General features: G+C 42.4%; 1 protein-coding gene across 3 annotated transcripts in view; it reads left to right on the forward strand.

Moving 5' to 3' along the window:
- Window positions 1-4,213, forward strand: part of SLC12A2 (solute carrier family 12 member 2) — a 69,306-nt gene extending 65,093 nt beyond the window's left edge. Inside the window, exon 27 of one of the 3 annotated variants that reach the window (XR_014787723.1) lies at window positions 1,002-3,609. Coding sequence is in view for 2 of the 3 variants with exons in the window: in XM_084833994.1 (XP_084690120.1) it covers window positions 1,002-1,137 (136 nt within the window). In the remaining variant the exon portion in view is untranslated. Of the gene's footprint in view, window positions 1-1,001 lie in introns of all 3 variants that reach the window. The other 2 variants (XM_084833994.1, XM_084833995.1) reach the window with 2 other exon arrangements.
- The last annotated feature ends 17,634 nt before the right edge of the window (window positions 4,214-21,847 follow it).

Below are 21,847 nucleotides of genomic sequence, written 5' to 3' on the forward strand. Positions count from 1 at the left end.
TCAGAGGAAAAACAGATATTTGGGGTTTCTGTGTGTAAACTACATACGAGAACTGCATGATGTCAGTGCTATAGTCACTATATCATAATAAATACTATGGGGCTGTGTTCTTGAAAACACAGCTACATATTTGCCACCTAAAGTTAAGCTATTCTGCAATTGGTAAAAAGATGAAATTTGGTTGTTAAGATAAACTGTTTACCAGTAAAGTCTGAAATTGAGATACTACAGGGTGCTAAATGAGTCAAATATATCTTGTTCTGAAAGTAAATTTGACCCTTTCTTCTGAAGGTAAATTTGACCATTCTAGCGCTCCATAGCACCAAAACCACCATTTTTTTTAAAAGGTCCCCTTTTTTGCTGCCTCCACCAAATTCATTGGTGGGGCTGCAGCAGGGGCCATATGCAGCCTGCAGACCATGTGTTGCCCACCCCTGCTCTAATCTAATTTCCACATGTGACTTGGTTTATTTTGTGCAGGCTGTATAGTAGGCAGATGACCCACCACTTTTCAGTGCTTGGGAAGTTAGACTACTTGTTTGTAGCCTGTCAAGTAATAGCGATACACCACTAATTCATTCAGTTGCCTGGGTAATGTATTTGTGTGTGTCTGACTAAAATAATACTTGGAGGGAGGAATTGAAACCAGTCCTAAAGAACTGGAAAGACCCAGCACCTTTCTTTGAATAATGAGTGGTCTGATAGCCTAATTCTCTGCATACTCCCTTTAACATAAGTCCCACTGAGTTCTATGGGTTTTACTCCCAAAAAACTGTATTTGACGATAGCAAAAGGAGTATATGAGATACAATCTGGAAGTCATTTTTCTTCTGGCATGTTAGTACTGCCACTAAGCAAAATGTTTTGGGTAGCGAATGAATATACATCAGCTTACATAAGAAAATATAAATGCTAGCTGTCTGTCTCTGTAATTGAAAACATTTTGCATTAGATAATCCAGTTTTGACACTCTCACTCCCCGCCCCCCTTTTCTGTTGTAGGAGTTTGCCAGTTGCACGAAAAAGTGCAGTATCTAGTGCATTGTACATGGCCTGGATAGAAGCTCTTTCAAAGGATCTTCCACCAATTCTCCTTGTCCGTGGGAATCATCAGAGTGTTCTTACCTTCTATTCCTAAGCACTACTGCACAACAGGCAGCTGTGAAGAAATGGTACTTCAGTGCCTGAAGGGGAGAGACTGAGATGTTTGATTAAAATATTAACATCACACACAGGCAAAAGTGACTTCTCTTTCACTATTCTACTGACTTGAAAGCACACAAGGAACATTACTATACTCCTAAAGTTGTGAAAGCTTCAGTTTTCTTCTAATTCTTCTGTAATTTAATCTTGCTTAATGGGGGAGGATTCCTTGGTAGATTGACGAACGAATAAACAGGTTTTTCTTTGCTACTTGAGTGGCAGCAATAAAAGTGTTTATTTTTGATCAATGAAAGGATTATAGATTTATAAAAGCCTTTTAGCCTTGAGGTGCCTTCTGAAGTTAACCAAATTTCATCCATATATCCTGTTTTGTAAATTTATAAAGAATGTCACTCTGCCGTTGGCTAAAACTTTAGATCAAACTTTCTTTAATTCTAGACTCTTCCATCTTACAATAAAAAATGCTGCGTTTGGTCTTCCATCAAGGTATTAGTTTTTACTGCTGTATGTTTCTTATTATTTGGAATGGTGTGTGTCTTTCATTTTTTTAAAGCTGTCTGTTAGATCTGAAACAGGTAAGTGGGGCAGGTTGGCTGTAATAACAACCAAATTCATGATGTTAACATCTAAGACTTTGTACTATTCAATTTGTACCTGAAGTATACTAACAGAGATACTAATTTTCTCGGATTCCATCCTACCTATTTTTTTCCATTGGGCTGCCTTGGTTGAAGGTTAGTGGGCCAGTCTTCACTCTGCAGGTTCACTGTGAAACTGCAGTTCTGTTACAGGATGCTGTAAATATCAGTGGTGTTTATGGGATGCCACCTAACAGGATACTTCAATCTTTTGAGGGCCATCTATATAAAGATAACTGTTCATTCAACAAGTTAAATGGACCAGATTTTATTAGAAGCATCCAAAGGCACTTGATTCACTTGTCAGAATCTAAGCTTAATCTTGTTAAATACTCAGGTTTGATCCTCTTGACCTTGCATTTTAATTTGTATATGACATCTTGTGTATTCAAGAACTGCCAATTTGTGTGCCCTGTTTGTGTGTGTATGTGTTGACTGCTTTATATTTTTTTACTCTCTGAACTGCTTACTGAAGACTCGCTTGAGGTTTTATTCACCGGTTAGTAATAGTGCTATATCTATTATCTGTAAGAATGGCCTAAAAGTCTTTTTCAGCCTCTTGGAATTAATATGGGGTATCATACTAGATCGAACATTTATAATTTCAGTGTTTGTTACTAAAGATACAGAATATAAAAACATACATTTTTTCTGCTGGAAAAGATCAAAGTAAATGAACAAATAATTCTTTTTGGAGGTCCCAGTTACTGAGACAACGTGATTTCTTGCATATAGTGATTTGCATTTTAGTAAGTTACAACTCACACTGTGTTATCAATGTTGATTATGTTCTCCTTTTTTCAGAAGTGCAATACAAGTTGGCTGCCAGGTAGAATGAATCAATGCCAGTATCTGGTTTTGAAAGGAAATTGGAAGTTATAATAGAAGCAGTTTATTTTGTGAAAAACATTCCCAATGTGTAACTAATAGTATTGATTATTACAGGTATGCAGTGCTTATTGGTGTGATGATAGGGGACATACATTTACTCAGTGAACCTGAATTTCCATTCTTTTATGTACAGACAATAGAGCATGAATTTAATGTTGCTATCCCAAAAAAGTGTACAAGGTGCACTTAAAAATTTGCCCAATCAGGAAAACTATAGCTCGTGGTCTGTAAAAGGAACCAAATGAAATGTATCTCTGTGTGCTGTGTATACGATATCAAATTTAACTAAATATGCATATGTTGATGGGAGCAAAATGTAGTCTCTGAATTAATAAAGGTTGCTTCTCACATGAGAATGTTCTATACTACATATATACACACACACACACACACACAACACTAAGTCAACAATTGTTAAAAGAACTTTCTAACACTCCAGTAAATTTAAACTGTAACTTGTTAGCAAGAGGCAAGTTTGTGATACATTTAGTAGAAATTCAACTTTTGTTTTTGGCGCCATGTTTTTTAAGTTCCAATCAGTAATGACTTGAAATAATTGTTTTCCATTGACACTCAGCAATACCATCTCTGTAGATGCAACTTTATGTTAGGAAATTAGGAAGTGTTTAGAAGGTATCTGAAAAAATGATTATTTATTGTTTCATTATGTTTATATTAGGCTTTCCTTTTTACATAATTCTTTTTATATGCTTTTCTGTTTATTTAAAAATGAACTATGGTCTTAATTTAAGGATTGAGCTTTGGTTGGTACTATCCACAGTTCGAAAATGTCATATTTTGATAATACTGTACTGTAACGGTCACACAATGGCTTTTCTAATGTTTTAACAACGTTGAGTATTGCAGTTACTACTCTGTATTTGGGGAGGGATTGCTGCAATAAATGGGAATGAATTAAATGTGGTCGCCTAAATCGTATTTTTACTGATGGTATTACAGTTATCTTCTGGTTTTGAAAGTCTTGGGGCCACGGTGGCTTAGTGGTTAAGACGCTGAACTGCAGACTGGAAGGTTGGCAGGACAGCAGTTCGAGACCCGAGTGCTGCGTGACGGAGTGAGCTCCCGTCTTCAGTCCCAGCTTCTGCCAACCTAGCAGTTTGAAAGCAAGAAATTGCAAGTAGATAAATAGGTACCGCCTCGGCAGGAAAGGTAACGGCGTTCCGTGCACCTCGGTGTTCAGTCATGCCGGCCACATGACCACGGAAGCGTCTTCGGACAGCGCTGGCTCTTCGGCTTAGAAACGGGGATGAGCACCACACCCTAGAGTCGGACACGACTGGTTGGGGACACCTTTACCTTTTTACCTTTTTTGAAAGTCTTGCGTAAAGTTTAACATGATGTGCAAGTAGTGATGTCAGAGAAATCCTCAACGGAATGAAATGAGTTTGGATTTCTATGAATCCAACCCACAGATTCCACAGCAGACCAGCTTTTCCTGAGGCACACAGATTCCATGCACTTGCGAACCGGTTTATTTTCCAAAATTTTATGGAAATTTAGTTGTAGAAAAATATGTAAAAGAAAAAAAAACACATCCCCCCCCCGTAGGCTAAAGCATGAAAATGCGCAAGGGGGGATTTGCACATTTTCAGAAATGTGAATTTGTGCAAATGTGGGAAATTCAAAAATCCAATTCCATCAATTACCAGAGGACGGAACAAAAGGCACCTGGCAATCCACAAAACGCAGATGGGACAGATTTTACAAAAACTACATCCCTATGTGCAAGGAATACCTAAACATATATGGAACATACTGCAAGTTCATTATCTCGAATGGTGTTCAAAGTGGTTCTGTAACCTGTAATCTTTCAAGTAGCATGTTTTAACGCTACTGTGCGTCCACACTAAAATGAATGTTTGTGTAGCCAGCACCCGACCATCTGGAAATAGACTTGACCCTAAATTTCCTAATCTCATGGTTGGGTGGGGTGGAGCAGGAACTAAAATCTTTTGCACCTGTTCTTTCCAGACAGTATACTCCCAGTTAAAATTCCTTAATGCCAAATAGACGATGGTTCTGATATGAACATAAGAATTGCCTTGCAGTGTCAGTTGTACTGGTTTTATCTAGCTCAGTAATCTTTCCCAGTAGAGATGGGAACCAGCCCATTCCACCCTTATCTTGATTATTGAATGGGCTCATTCTTTCCTAGTCTTTTTGGGGGAAATTATCTGAAAATGTTCAGGATTTTCCCAAGAGTTTTCTGAATCCTGGAAAGACCTGACCCATTCCAAATACTTCCATGCCAGTCCCCCACAGTTTTCCCTGCAGCTAGCTCCTCTCCCTTTCACACTGCACTCTTGACCCCTTTCCACAAAACATCTAGCAGCTGAGCTGCAACCATGTGGGCCTCTAGTAGCACCAAGAGCCTTATCAAGGCTTATTCTCCCATACCCCTTTTTGGGATTTATCTCCATCACTGCTGCCAGAGACGAAGCTTTGAGGAAGAGGAAAGAATGGGCCAATCTCATAAGTCTAGCCAACAAAGTTCAAGGAGATTTGGGCTTGGATTATGTAAAGTTCATCAGAAATGAACCCCATTCAGAAATACAACATACCCCTGCACCTCTGTTGCACATGCAACACAAACAGTGAGTGACAACCTCACTTGTTTTACCTTTGCTTCTAAAAACATCAATTCCCATGCAGATCATGGGCAAGCCCATTCTTCCTCTCCATTGTTAAGACTGTTCCATCTATTACTATTTGCTTTTTGCCTTCTAAATGCCAACACACGAAGGCCTGTCATCCCAAGGCTATTAACATTTCATGGGAATCCTTATTGATTGACTTCAATAGCACCTTGAAAATCAGTCAAGTTCATTTTGTCTGGAACCAAAGGTCTTCACCAAACAAGGCTCCATTTGCAGCCCAAGAAAGGAATGTTCATAAGAATACAGACCAAATGAATATAACCATTCATTGCACGACATGTATAATAAGCATATCGTCAATAGAACAGGAAACTCACTGAGCATCTTCTCATGCGCTTATATCAAATAGTCTCCACAGTGATTAAATGTATATACTTATAATTTTCACAGCAGCTGCACTAAACAAAGCTGTTCAGTAGGTGATATTTATCTAAATTACATAAAATACCTGTCAACCCAATTTAAAATCACATAAAGCTTCTCTAGCCCCTGGAATCTAGGGCTGTCCTATGATGTTCAAGTTCTTTAACTACAATTGAGTGGCATGCAGTCACACATCTAATTCAGCAGAACTCCAGAATACCTTCCATCAAGATCCATGGCATGTATCAAAACCTCAAGCAGAGATCTACTTGGGGAATGGGCCTCTTCCAATGCTTCCTTCCAGCTCTAGTCCCCTGTGGAGTAACAAAGCTACTCCAGAACATCACTTGATGCGGTGGAGAAGATGGGTTGAAGCTAAAGGTGTAATTGATGGAAATTGGCTGCCTCCCCTGGCATGAGCAATAGTGCCTTCTGCTCATGCTAGGGATGTGTTGGAGCCAACCCACTGTCTGGTAATGTAGCCACGACGACATTTCCCAATTCCCTTTATGGAAAGAAGTGTGCTGAGCATGATCCATTTTAATCAGTACTGCTTAGAGAAACAAGTGGTTTGCATGAATGTATGTGGTTTCCCAGATCTAAAAAGGTGCCTTTGCCACAAATGAAAGATAATTTCTTATGCTAATATTCTACAGTAAGGTACATTTCTACAAACTTATTATTTGTTGTTTATTCGGTCAGTCGCTTCCAACTCTTCGTGACTTCATGGACCAGCCCACGCCAGAGCTTCCTGTTGGCCGTCGCCACCCCCAGCTCCCCCAAGGTCGAGTCTGTCACCTCCAGAATATCATCCATCCACCTTGCCCTTGGTCGGCCCCTCTTACTTTTGCCTTCCACTTGCCCTAGCATCAGCATCTTCTCCAGGCTATCCTGTCTTCTCATGATGTGGCCAAAGTACTTCAGATTTGCCTTTAATATCCTTCCCTCAAGTGACCAGTCTGGCTTTATTTCCTGGAGTATGGACTGGTTTGATCTTCTTGCAGTCCAAGGCACTCTCAGAATTTTCCTCCAGCACCACAGTTCAAAAGCATCTATCTTCCTTCGCTCATCCTTCCAAACTCATCATAGCCCAGCAATAATACCTTGCAATGTTTTAACCAGATTTTTTTTGGGGGGGGGGGTGATGGCTTAAAGAAGCAAGCACAGGTTGCTTCCCTTTACCCATCACAAAGAGGTACCAGGCAGAACTACTTGGCCATTCTGCACCCACATCCACACAGACCTGGTTCCCTGGAGCCATTAGGCAATGCGGGGGAGGGGCTACCCCTTTGCTATTGGAAGTGTCCCAAGTGGAGGGAGGGGGTTGAACATTGAGGCTTCAAGTCCCCTGGCATGTGTTATTGAAGCCCCAATCCTCCCCATGTCCTTAGGGATGAAGGGACTTCCCTCTTCCCCACCCAAAGGATTTGGGAGAACTAACACTGGTGACATTTTCAGGGGCTGCCTCTTTTTCAACACATTCTAGAAGGTAAGGCAAAACCTTTTCATCTCTCTAAATTGTTCACATGGGTGTAGGTGTGGGTAACAAGTCAGGGTGGTATAACAGGCAGTAGTGCTAGACCTAGACTAGGGCGGGCGGGCGGGAGGGAGGGACCTCAGGCCTGGGGTCCACGCTTGGCCGTCTGGGGTTCCCTGCATGGCCATGCTCCCTGGCCCGAACCCCCCCTTTTCCCCATGGATTGTTTGGTGGTTTCCTGGCTTTTGTGCACCCCCCCATTCTAAATGTTTTCAGTACCCCTCCTAAGGCTTAACTACTGTCAGGATGATTTTTAAACTAAAATACGCTGGGGGGGGGTTACCCCGCCCCTTTTTCTTTGGCCCCTCCCACCACCCGAATGTGTCCCCCAAGAGCTTCTCTGAACTTGAATTCACCCACCGGCCTGAAAGAGTTTCCCCACCCCGGACTAGAAAGACCAGGGTTCTAATCTTTGATCCAATGTGAATTTCAATAAGTGGCATTGAATTATTTGCCATCACAGCCTAATCTAGCTCATAGGATTGTAATGTGTCATCTTAAAGCAGGGGTGGGCAACTTGCCCTCCTGATGTTTTGGACTACAACTCCCATCACCCATCACCATTGGTTATGCTGGCTAGGGCTGATGGGAGTGGTAGGCCAAAATATCTGGAAGACTACAAGTTGCCCACTGCTGTATTAAAGGCTAATTACTGTGTCTTGTGCCAGTGAGAGCTCATACAGCATCAGTAGCATGTTGTTCAAGAAGCTATTGTCCTATGAATAAGGGAGAAAAGGAAGCTACTGCTAGTCTATTAGGGACGGGGACCTAACTGTAAGTGCTGGTACCTAAGCCGTATATGCTAGTCTATTAGGGACGGGGACCTAACTGTAAGTGCTGGTACCTAAGCCGTATATGGCTTGGAACCAGGGTATCTGAAAGATCACTTGCCTTCAAATGAGTTTGCCTCCATTTTAAAACTTACTTGGGTAGTCCTTGGGTGTACATGCCATCTGAAATGCCCTTCTTAGTGATGGCACCTGGTTGTGAAATGCTCTCTCCCACGTGATTTACTTGGTGTCTACTTTTATCATTTCAGTTTCCAGGACTGAAATAGCTCTAACCCCTTTTGAGTTGGTTTTATCCTATTTTTATTTATTATGCAAGCTGTTGTTGTGTTTAATAGGTTGTACCCGTCCCAACTGAGTGCCGATACTTGCAAAATTAAACAGCACCATAGCACCCTTCACACACAACCCCGGAATTTGCAGAAGTACATAAAATAAAAAGGGCAAAAACAAATAGGAAAAAACCCACTGCATGCATGCAGTCATGCAGAAGAAAGGTAAGGGGGGGAAGAGACATTTTGTTCCCCTTTGGATCCCTCCTTTCCCACTCTGGGCAGCCTCTCCTGCTGAAAATGGGGATCTTTAAAGGTGCAGATCGAACCGGCTGAGAGCTGACCCGATCTGTGATTTCAAAGGTTCCCCATGTATGCACAAGTGACATTTCATTGGGCAGCCTCATTTCTTTCACTGATAGTTGTAAGCTGCCCTGAGAAAAACTGAAGAGGGATATAAATCATATAAGAAAGAAAGTGGTAAAGGACTGTGCAGTCTTTGTATACCTTCCCAAGACCTCTCTTGTTTCTGCTTTTAATTTTTGTTTGCCTTTTCCTTCTTCCAATAGGTTTTATCAGGTTTCTGTGTAAATAACTGAATTTGGCCTGCGGCCATCAGTCTGAGGAAATCATCCTGCTACATAGGGAAAGGGAGTGGGCTCTACTCACTGGGTGAGATCAGGATAGACGCTGCGTATTTTGGAATTTAGATAGATATTTTGGACAACAAGTTGGTTACCTGAGAATATTACATCTGTTATCTTCACAAATAACATTAAATGCAATGTTCTAGGTGTAAACTCCAGGGCGGCCACTGTAACATCCTTGTTCTAGTCGACTGACAACTTGAATCTTGGGTTTCTCAATGAGTGCACATGACTCTCAGCAACATAGAGTTGTCCAGGGCAGAAGACAAATGTAGGCAGATAGATGCCAACTTCGTTCCTCTGGCTGCAAGATGCACCATGCCAGGACCCCATCCAGCCTCACTGTGAAATTGCAGCAAAGGGTAAACCAAAGGGTCGCCATGACTCTCCATGTAGGAGATCTTGCGGCACTGTCCACCTTCAGGGTATACTATCAGACAACAATCAGCCGGAGGAAAGCCATCTAAGGTAACAAATGCAGCAGCAATTTCAGAGACATGGGGAATATTATAGCGCCCAGAGTGAACCATGGTATTCATCATTCTGCAGTCGTGATGGAGGCACAGTGATACATCCACTGGTGCATGTCCAGCAGCAAGTGTGGCAGCATTCTCATGCTCAAGGATTTCACTGACATTCTTGTATCCTTGAGAACTGCACCACTGTGAGAGAGTGGAGTAAGGCAAGTTCTGCCTTGGGGTGAGTGAAAGCACCTGGTTTCCGGAGTGGCTGGGTATATATCTGCAGCCACCATAGGCCCTCCCGGAGCAGCAGAAACATCCAGAGCACAGGGGAAGAAACTGAACACTTGTTTCTGCTGGAGCCTTGAGAACTTCACCAGTGTGAGAGAGTGGGCTATGGGAGAGATCTGCTGCAGGCTTTCAGAAACCTGGCTGCTATTTTCTGAAGTTTGTTTTCCTAGCATAGCTGTTGCAGTTTGTGGTGTTTATTAAAGCCTTAATGCATAGGGAAGATTTAGCTTTTTGGGCTCCGGTTTACACCCTACTGAAAGATAATTGATATTGTGTTGCAGTGTTTGATTTTGCCTATTTTGTAATTAATCTGAAATGTTATTACGTCGGTATCAGTGAAATTAGTTGTTTATGATTGTAATGAGGTCCTTTAAACTGTTGTTGTATTGCTCTTTTGTTAGCAACTTTGGGCGGAAAAGCAGCATATAAATTAGATGCTGATGATGGTACTCATAAGCGTATGGGTTAACATTAAGTAGCAGGTTGGGGAGTGATTCCAGCAAGGTGTGGCCCAGTGTGCTGTTCTCTACTTGCTCGAGGTGAGCCGTAGTGGCCTCGTCAGGGTCAAGAATGTACAACTGGCCATCGCTTGGAGTCTCATGTGACTGCAGTGTGCCTCAGAGTCCATGTCACTGCTGGACTCCTGGGTCATGATAGCACCCCGAACTCAGGTGTGCTGTCTTGAGCGGTACGTAGAAGGAAGCAAAGCCTAGGGCACTGCTGTACTTGCAAATGTCCTTCAGGAATTGCTTGCCAAGAGCAGAGACGTTGGTGACAATGTTGTGGCTGAAGTCCGGAACTGTGAGCAGTGGTAGTGAAACCTTTCTGCCATGGCAGCAAAGCGCTGACGATTCACCACTGAAAAGCAAGGCGTTGCAGTGTTCACGAACCCTGACACGGTTACCGATATCAAACCTGTCGATATTGGTTGCAGGACGCATGCCAACAGATACAGTCTGCCTCCTACTCCTGGGCTGGTTCAAGATACTGACCGATGCAAGGCCAGAGTTTCGCTGTGGTCACAAACGTGCATGTTACTGTTGCCAGTAAGCATTTGACATGTAGGCATGTTAGTAATGAGTGGAATGTTTCAATGTTATTTTGTTAAATTTAAGAGCTAGAGACTTCCTTTCTGATCGATAACTAAACTTTGACTGGGTTACTTTTAATTGTAGGTGTCTCTTAATCCCTTCATGATTCATTTACAGGCTGTATGTTACTGGCACATCATTCTACTTTGGCCTGCACCTGTTTAAAGAGGTGTACGGAGGTTTTTTGTGTGTTCATATTTCATTTTGCTCCAATTTGCAATTATGTTTGTTTAATTATACTTGACATTTTTTGATATTAAAAATAAAACTTTATAGTACATTGCTATAGAAGCCAGCCTAATTCTAAAAAAAAAAAAAAAGCCTTATGGACATAAATAAACTTTGAATTATAGTGAAAACCATTGTTATTCGTGGAATCTGCGTGTCAAGAGCTTTACAGTGAAGTACATTTCATCAACGGGAAGGCAGTCAAAAAGGGATGACCAACTAACTCCCAACTTTATATTATATAGGGTTAGCAAGAATTCAGTTCCTCCCTTTAACACTTTAGGATGACCGTTTTTGTTGCTTCACCCATTCCCATGGTGAGAAGTTCCAGGGACAGAGCCAGAGGCTTTGTTCCCATGGGGGAGAGAGCACTTGAGAAGTTTAGGGTCTTTATAATATTTACATTATTTACAAGTATATCAGTAGAGCATAGTGGATGCAAACAGACTTTCCTATAGCAAGCAGCAGATCTTCAGAGAGCAATTTGAGTATCCCCAGCCAAAGTTTCCCGCCCCTGTTTTAGTTAACTCCAGCAAGAAATGCTCTTGTTGAATTGCAAGAATCCCAAGACACCAGAAATAGCTACTTAAATGCTTCTTTATTCTAGGCCTTCACTAGGCCTTTTCTCAAACTGAAAATTCAAGCAGTCTCTCTCTGCAATCCTCCTGACTCCTCCCTTTCATTTCCTCTTCCTCCCCATTTCTACTACGATTCCCAACATGCAATTCGCCTACCACAATACCACAATTTTGTTCTCTCTGAGTGACATGAAAAGATGTCCATTCTACCTCCTTCCTTCCTTCCTTCCTTCCTTCTTGCCTCATTTCTTCATTGAGAGGGGGGTATGATGTTTCATGGGTAGCTTATGCAAAACACTTGAGAGAGATTCGTAGCTATGGGGATACGTTTTTCCTATCATTCACTTCCATTGAGGAAACCCCACCATCCTGGACTATTAACCCACAATCTGCCAAAGAAAAAGCAGCTTGCCAGCAGCGGTAAAATTCTATATAATGATAACTGGTGATGGGAGATTCCCCTTGGCTCATCTCTGTTTCCACTGGGCTTTTGCTATGTTTTCTTGTGAGAGCTTGAAAAAAACCCTCACATCTCTTCGACTGCAGCAAGAAAAGATCACAAAAGTGAGTGGATTTGTGAGGGTGACCACTTTCGTATCACCAAAAAAGAGGAAATGTATGACCGAAAAAGAGGACAGGGTCTTGCATATAATTTGCGTGTGCTAATTTGGATGTATAGCTGCAAATTTAGAAATTGTTATAACGATTTAAATAAAAATGCAGTGCATCTCATGATAGTGTGGAAGACTGTGGCCACATGGCCCGTGTGCCTGGCTTTTTAGTCTGTTGTTCATGTGCTTACTTTGGCTATTGGGTGGAACAGATGTGTAATTAATTAATTGATTGATTGATGACACCTTTAAATAGAGGATGGTTTTCTGGCAGGTCTTCAAACGGAGGGCTGTTTTCTCTAAAAGAGGACACATGGCCATCCTAGGTTTGGGAGGGAAGATCAGAAGGTAGATTAGGATCTACTGGTGGATCTCTGGGTTTCAGTCCCAATTATCTAACAATATCAACAGTTAAAAACCTTCCTCCCCACCCCATGAAAATTAGTTTGCTGAAGAAGAACAGTTTGGGGGGAAACCGGGAATGGCTATTTGTGTGTTAAGCTTGGTTCTGGTACTGAACACAAATTCCTGGGTTGTGCATGTGCTCAGAGGCACCCTGTTCCTTAATATTTTGTCAAATCCACTGCCCTCTATAACATGAGCCACTATTTTACACCTGGTTCCAGTTGGTGGACCTCAGGGTACTAGTAAAAAAATGATGTAGACCCTGCAAGCCTGACGTCTGTTCACGTCTGGATCAGGTGTTTTTCCCCAACACCCCCTGCCATCCTCCACGCCCTCTAAAGCCCTGTGCTCCTTCCCCACTGCCAGCTTCTCTTCTCCCAAATGCACCTGCCAGCGCGATTAGGACAGTGGCTCCCACACCTGTCTCAGGGGCTTCTGCCGCTGCCTCTCCCCCTACCCTGTACTATCTCCCCAGTACCTAGAACGCTGCAGCAGCAGTTTCTCAAGGCCAAACTACACATGATGTCACTTGCATTTAACAAGCATGCTTTAAAAACTGCATCAACGTCGAGTGGGTGTGTATGCGTGGGTGCGTGAGGAGAGGAAACTGGCAAAGATGGACTTAGGGGCCCTGGGGAATGTTTCTGTTGCAGCATTCTTGGTGCCAGGGAGAGTGACAGAAGGACAGACAGTGAGCTGCTGCTACCCCTGCACTGCCACTACTAAGGGAACATAAAGGAAAGGGGGAAGTAGGAAGGCAGCAGTGGAGATGATGGATGAAGCCCTGTGTGTGGCAATATGTGACAATACTAGCCCAGGCTTAAATGTGGAGGAGTCTGGGCTCCCCTCATAGCAGGGTGAGGCATTCTGAACAGAAGTAAGTTTGCATTCCAAACTCCCGTGATTCACATTTCATCTCCATCTGCTTCCTACAGGAGAAAGGTGGAAGGTACAGGTGAACTCTCCACCCCTGCAGTCCAGTCTCGCCAACTTTACAGCTTTTCCAAAGGATCTGTGAAAAATGATTTGTTGTCATGTTATTGCCAGTATAAAATAGAAACAGAAGCTTGTGATAATAGCACTGAGGATACTTCTGGAAGGCGATGGAAAGGAAACAGTCCTCTCCATCTCACAAAATATCTGAATAATGGATTTGTTTTCCTTGAGCCTATATAAGAATGCAAAGTAGTCCCAGGCCAAAGATAAATAATTTGGAGTAGAGCAGGGGGAAGATGAATGGAAAGTACTGGGAACTGGTGGATCTTAAATGTGTTGGAGGGCAATTCTGACACCACCACTGCAAATATGGGCTTTCCTAAGAAATCACAATTTTAAAAAATCAAATGCATAGATTAAAAGTATTTAAATCCTTAAAATGTTTTCCAAAAATTTGAAAAGGCAATGGCTGGTATGTCCCTCTTCTGTTTGTAGATAGGACTCTGCCTTCCTACTTGATTTCTTCTTCTTCTTTCTCCTCCTCCTCCTCCCCCCCCCCCCATTCTGGATAGCAGAGCCACAAAAAACAAAAGAACACTACACTACCACCAGTATTATTAGGAAATGGAACTAGACAGGAGAAATAGTGAGGAGAGAGGGTTTGAGTGACACACACACTACAGTTGTAAATCTGCTTAATGTGCAAGTCATCAAGTGCCATCTTGTGGTCAGACTTAAATTCTAAATAAGAAAAACCCTAAAATTACTGCTTTGGGGAGAATAAATGTCAAGTTTTTATGGTGACTTCAGGTTTTTTTTTACATCAATTTTTTAATTACAAATTTCAACAAAACACAAAAGAAGCTGGAACAACAGAAAATTTTTAAAAATCACAAGTATACATGTTTTTAAGGGCTCCGTTTCAAATATTATAACACTCTAAAAAAAAGGGTGGGGGTAGAATAGATTATAAATAAACTTCAATAAAAGCAGACCAAATATCCAAAGATAAGTCCATTTGCAAGTGGTGCCTATATACCACTCTTTCGAATGCTGCTAGTGTTATGTCTTCAATCCATTGCATTATAAGAGGCATTTATCCTTCCATTACTGTAGTATCAGTCTTTTAGCAGTTAAGAGGTCACGAAAAATCCATTTACGCTGACCATGTGTTACATTCCAAGAAGCAGGTAAATAATTTAAAAGAACATGTGCATCAGTAAATATTACAGAGCATTCCCCAAGTTTATCCATAAGATCACTTCCTCCTAAAAGGAGGCTGTTTGGGGGCATTTCCAAAACATATCAATAAAAGAAGCATTAATTGTATTACACCTCCAACAATTAGCAGAGTTAGACAAACCTTTATTAAAGACATGTTGTGGCATCCAATAGACTTGAAACAAGAGTTTCTGCTGAATAAGACGTAACCAAAGGTCCATAAATACATCAGATACAGACACCAAAGCAGCAGTCCATTGATTAGGCAAAATAGGACATTGCCTGTTCCATTCCTGTTGAAGTCCCTGTGTATAATATTTATTCTCTGATAATAAGTATTTATAAACATGAATCATGGGTTGATATACCTGGTCAGCTTCAGTAAGTGTTTCCAATAGCAAAGGGGACTCTGAGGCAGTAAAAGTAGCAGGACTGAATCTAGATTCTAACAAATGTTGCAATGGCAAATACTGCCATTCAGCTGTAGCAGGCAAATCAAATTTATCTTGTAAAGCTGATGGCAAAAAATCATCACCCAATGACTGATCCAAGGTAAAAAATCATCTTATCCATCCAGGTCTGCCACAAAAACATGTTCTTTTCAATTTTTAAATCTGGATTTCCCCATAGAGTCAATTTGGCATGGGAAAATGGGAAACAGAATCCTTGAAACAGAATCCTTTCTACCACAAACATCAACAGCAAGATCTGCAGGTAGAATAATTCATTCATATTAATTTTGGCCATTGCAGGACACTTTCTTTCCATATCCTCCCATTTATTAAGGACACTTTTGCCTCAATTACAGAATTTTACAGGGAGTCCAAAGTTGGCTTCCACTCATGATCCTGTTGTGTTTTCCCACTGCTGCTTCTTCCATCTTTTTTTTGTTTTGGTACTGCAGAAAATCTACTAAAGAAAAAAAGGATGGAATTGTTGCACAATGCCTTCTAACTGGCTGTGCGAGCTGCCCTCTGCCTGGAAGTACCCTCACTCTGCAGAGTGAACAGGAAGTACAACTCCTCCGGGTGCGCCTTTAGCAAAAATGCAACGACTGTCGGCAAAACAATTCAGAACGTGAAGATTTTCTGGCATGAAAATGAAGTGATGACAAAACCTTTCATTTCCACATTTCTGCCTGGCAGGCAGCGTTTTTTTGTTTATTTGTCTAAAAGAACCCTGCTGGAAATAATGGCCACAATAGGTAATGGCCTCAAGGTTGAACATATGTGGAATCAAGCACTTGGTTCCCCGTGAACACAGTTCGTGGAGACATGTCAGATGTAACGAAAGCAGTTGACTTTATGGACATAAATGAACTCCCGACTTTAGATTATAGTGAAATCGTTATTATTCATGGAATCTGCATGTCAAGAGCTTTCCAATGAAGTGTGTTCCATGAGAATCGGTCAACAGGAAGCAGTCAAAAAGGAATGACCAACTAATTCCCAACTTTGAATTATAGATAGATAGAACTTAAATATCACACACACACACACACACATCCCCCCACCCCCTTAAACTGGGTTCAGATGAGCACAGGAGCGCAGGCTTCCTCTTGGAAAGTACTGATACCTTATAATTGCTGGTTAGAACAGCAAAACCCACTTTTTAAATAGATAATAATTTTTATTTTTACTTTTTTTTAAGTAAAAAGAAAATAAACCTTGGCCGTGTTGCATTCCTCCTAATTCCTAAGGGTTCCCTTAGTGTGCTTCTCTCAATGCAACTCCAAATGAACAGTTTAGTTCCTATGATAGTCCACTATCTCTATAGGTAAAGGTAAAGGTGTCCCCAGCCAGTCGTGTCCGACTCCGGGGGGTGGTGCTCATCTCCATTTCTAAGCCAAAGAGCCAGCGCTGTCCGAAGACGCTTCCATGGTCATGTGGCCGGCATGACTGAGCACCGAGGTGCACGGAACACTGTTGCCTTTCCCGCTGAAGCGGTATGTATTTATCTCCTTGCAATTTCCTGCTTTCGAACTGCTAGGATGGCAGGAGCTGGGACTGACAGGAGCTCACTCCGTCACGCGGCACTCGGGTCTCAAACTGCTGTCCTGCCGACCTTCCGGTCAGCAGTTCAGCATCTTAACCACTAAGCCACCGCGGTCCCACTTTCCTTATCTCTATAGAAAGGGCATCAATAGTTGGTCCTTCTATTATCTTTGTACTGGGAACCATTAAAAAGGAAGATAGTTACTGCTGTGTTGTGTGAACAGCCACGGGTGACCCTACACCCTTCGAAACCAGTATGAGGGGCAGCTGGGATCTTTGTTGTGGTGTAAATCCCTGAGTGTGCCAGTAACGTACTGCAGTAAGAGGCTCACAGTGCAAGCCTCTACATGTCTACTCAGATGTAAGCCCCATTGTGTTCAGTGCAACTCACTCCTGTTACAATGGGCCTAGGCGTATAAGGCTGGTGTTCCCATCTTGTCAATTTCACCCTGATGCTGTGCAAGTGTCCTGAGTAAAATCAAAGAATTTTGAGGGTGTCTGGTACACGCACCGATGATCTGGTGACACCAAAAGGTATGGATAGTGTGGAATTCTGAGATAAATTTTCCCTTACTTAGGAAGATTTTGATAGAAGAAAGTGAAGAAGGAAGGAAGAAACAGGTAGCAGCTTAGTTTTGCTAGTCTCATGATAGCTTTTTGTTCCTGTATCTGCCAAGAGCGTCCAGAATATTATTTTCTCTCTTTCTCAGTGAAGAGGGAGATGAGTACTACTCACTGTTGTCTATTTTGGTTTATTGTTGTTGTTGTATGAAACTTTTTCTGATAACCTTAATATAAATGTGGATAATTTTTTGTTTCAAATTCTTGTGCATCTGTAGGGAAACAGGTGTCTGAGGGGATGCCACTGGAGTTAAAATGGGGGCCATTATAGCTGAACAAACCATGTGTCTGTTTCTTTCTCTGACAACATTTTTACTGCCCTTGCCCCTCTGCCCTTTAATAGCTTGATGTGCAAAAGTGAAGCTTTTCCTGCTATGGAGATATGTGACAGGGAAAGTGTCACCAGCTAAATTTGTGTCAGGTTGTTGTTAAAGGCACAATAACAAGGCTAGTAAAAATTATACACTAGGGGAGTGACTAATCACTAATGAGCAATCAGCTATTATTCTTTTGTGGTTGTGGGCACTGGCCTTCTTATACTTAAAGCAGGGGTGGGCAACATGTGGCACTCCAGATGTTGGACTGCTAATCCCATCAGCCCTAGCCAGCATAGCCAATGGTGAGGCATGATGGGAGTTGCAGTCCACCAACATCTGAAAGGGGCTACAAGTTGCCCAGCAACAGGTTTTATCAGCTGGATCCTTACAGATCCTATCTCCCTCCTCAGACTTTGCAGTATCTTTAGAAACTTAAGTCCCCGATAAGGCACATAAGGATTTGCGATCATGGGAACTCTGTGAACCTGAATGTGCTTACAAACCCCTCTTGACACCTTCACATTCAATGCACAAAGGTTTAACTGGAAGCCGGATGCTGGGGGCGGGGCTTATGTGCACACCGATGTCCCCCTACCCAGTTTTGCCCTACAGATGAGCAGCCACATGCCTGAAGAGGCCTGTAGCCATAGCTGCATCTCCCTGAAGGAGAACGAACAGGACATTTTATGTGTGCAGGGGATGGTGGGAAGCAGCATGCTAAGATGTCTTTTGAAAAGATCTAAATCACTGTAAGTAGCCAGCAGGATAATTTACAGAAGCTTCTATCCAAGGGGAGGGGCCAAGAGGGTAGATGACAGATCTTTAGTACGTCTGAAGACTGAAGGCTATCCTTGGGGTATCTGGTGTGCACACGGTAATGCAGACAGAAGGTCCCAGGTTCAGTGTCTGGCATATCCAATTTAAAAGAGGGGTTGGGTAGCAGGTGAGGTGAACTCTGCCTGAGACCCTGGAGAGCCACTGCCAAGCAAAACAGACAATAGAAGGCTAGATATAAAATATAAGGCAGTTAATCTTATGTTCCTAATTTTTGTTGGTGCTGTCACTAGACATCCAATAGTTCTCAGGGGAGAGCTGAAGATAAACTCAGAAGTTTTTAGCCAGTTGGATGTGACCTACAACCATGGCATGAATCCCACAGTAACCATGGGCTGTAAACCTTGCTACCAATTCACGACAAGACTCAGAACAAAATATATAACATTTCCATCTTCCTCTGTAGATTATTCAGCATTGGATGGTGGTGATTTCAGAAGCTATGTTTCACAGTGTGTTTTCAAATTATTTCCTTCACATTCATTGAGTACCTTACTTAGATTATTATTATTTTTTTTTTTTAATATAGTCTCTTCTTATACTCTCCCACTGTCCCATTGTAGCCAGGACAGTCATGCTTTCACAGCCCAATACTGAGGGAAATGGTACAGTCCCATCAGGAAGAAACTGTAGCCCGATGCAGGCATTAAGAAAATGAAAGTGTGGTGTGAGCCCCATCCTGCCCCCTCCACCCCCAACCTCCCCATGTTGACTAGGGAGGTATTAGTTTGTTTTTGACCAGAAATTACCCAGTTCGCACTTGAATGCAAGTTCCATACACTTCTGAGCTTGGAATGCAATTTGCAGAATAAACAAATGCATGAAAAATGTGCACATAGCGTTGACTGGTAAGATCTGAAGAGAGGCTGTTGCCAGCTGCATTCAAGCTGAATGGGGCTACGGTCTTCCCTGTGACCGGGAACCCAGTTAGGCAGGGCTCCTGATTGCAGAGAACAGTAATCTGATTGCAGAGAACAGTAAGAGCTCTACCTCTCTTTCTCATCAAAACCAGGTGAGGCAGTGGCTGTTCTGAACCAGTGCCTGGGCACGGTAATGGACTGGATGAGGGCTAATAAACTGAAACTCAATCCAGACAAGACGGAGGTACTGTTAGTGGGTGGTTCGTCTGCCCGGCTAGGTGATATTCAACCTGTTCTGGAGGGGGTTGCACTCCCCCTAAAGGATCAGGTTCGTAGTTTGGGGGTGTTCTTGGATCCAGAACTGTCACTTGAGGCACAGGTGAACTCAGTGGCACGGAGCACTTTTTATCAGCTTAGGCTGGTATACCAACTACGCCCTTATCTGGACAGAGATAGCCTAGCTACAGTTATCCATGCTCTGATAACTTCTCGTCTGGATTACTGCAATGCGTTATACGTGGGGCTGCCTTTGAAAACGGTCCGGAAACTTCAGCTGGTCCAAAATAGGGCAGCAAGATTGTTAACAGGGACTGGCCTGCGAGCTCATATTACGGCAGTACTTTTCCAGCTGCACTGGCTGCCAGTCCATTTCCGGGCCCGATTCAAAGTGCTGGTGTTAACATTTAAAGCCCTTAACGGCTTGGGGCCAGGTTACCTGAAGGATCGCCTCCTCCCATATGTGCCTGCCCGGACCTTAAGATCATCCTCAGCGGCCCTTCTCCGTGAGCCCCTGCCAAAGAAAGTGAGGCGGGTGGCTATTAGAAGGAGGGCTTTTTCTGTTGTGGCACCCCGGCTCTGGAATGAGCTCCCTAGTGAGGTTCGCCTGGCGCCTACATTGTACTCCTTTTGGCGCCAGGTGAAGACCTTTTTATTTTCCCAGGCATTTTAGCATTTTAGCTTTCTAAATTTTTATCTTTGCTGTTTTAAATCTGTATTTTAAACTCCTGCACTGCTGCTAGGTTTTATTGTGGTTGTATTGTTATATTGTGGTTTTAATGTTCTATATATTTTAAATTGTTTTATTGTGTGTTGTTTGGTTTTAGTTTTTGTGAACCGCCCAGAGAGCTTCGGCTATTGGGCGGTATAGAAATAAATAAATAAATAAATAATCACGTTCAGCTGACTGCGGCGAGTCTCTCTTCAGAACGGCCTGGTTAACATTGGGGGGGGGGGCGGGCTGGTTGTACATGTCCCCATTGCCCCTCCACACTTTCCATTTTGTAATGCCTCCATTTTTCTTTTTCTCTGCTCCCTATACTTGCCTATGGTAGCTGAAGCCCAGGATAGGCATCACAAACAACCCAGCGAAGTTGTGCATGTGTGTGTGTGTGTGTGTGTGTATATATATATATATATTTATATATATTCTCCTTGCACTCTTGACACCCTTTGCTTCTGCTGATGCTGTCATTATGTGATCTGAGGCAAGCCAAGCAAAACAACCACCCCAAACTGCCAAATGTTTTGAAAGCATTTGCTGATTTCCCCCTGATTTTCCTCCCCGAAGTCTCAGTGTTAAATGCAAATATAATGTTCCTACCCTTTCACCCTCTTCCTTCTCTTGGTTATCTCCCAGGTCACAGAGAATCAATGAAAGCCAGCAGGAAGTGCCATGGAAGTTCGCAAGGGTAGGAAATGGGGTGCTAGAAGAATTTGGGCATAGGAAGTGCTTCATTCAGTCCCCTTAATGATAAATTACATCAAAATTCAGATCAAACATGAAACAGTGCATTCTTCCATAGTGCTGGAACATGATAAGGGAAGGAAACCAGGAGTGTATATGTTGCATGAAGGAAAGGAGTGTGGGCTCATCCCTGAAACTAAAACATGCCTAAAAATGTACTCAGAGGTAATATGCTCCTAAATACTGGGTATTTACTCAACGGGTAAATTGGTGGAAGGGAACAGAACATATGTGTTCTCTGGTTGTAATTTACTAGAAAAATCTAAGAAGTGCGAATACCAAGGGTTAACTGCATTCTGATTAGCATATTGATAATTTAGTACGTTCATATCAGAATGCAAACTGAAGAAAATTTTCCGAACTACCTAGTCTTGAGTCTAATTTATGAAGAGAAGAAGCCTAGGAACAGTTTTGTGAAAGAATTAAAGTATCTCTGTTTCTGCTCTGCCAGAGCCTCCTGTTGGTGAGGGCAGAAAAAGGACTGGACTATAAGCAGGAGAACATACTTGGTTGTTCTCAAGCACGCCCATCATTGTTTGATAGTCTGCCTCATGCTGGCTGTGGGGGGAACACTACTTTCCATGTAATAGTGCATGCTCCTACCAGGGAGAAATGTAACTCTTCCAGTGCAGCATTCAAAAGGCACGTAGTGAATTCCAGTCTGAGCCATGTCATCTG

The sequence above is a fragment of the Heloderma suspectum genome, chromosome 2 (assembly GCF_057233095.1).
Source record: "Heloderma suspectum isolate Gila_16-S chromosome 2, 16-S_ref, whole genome shotgun sequence".
Lineage (NCBI taxonomy): Eukaryota > Metazoa > Chordata > Lepidosauria > Squamata > Helodermatidae > Heloderma > Heloderma suspectum.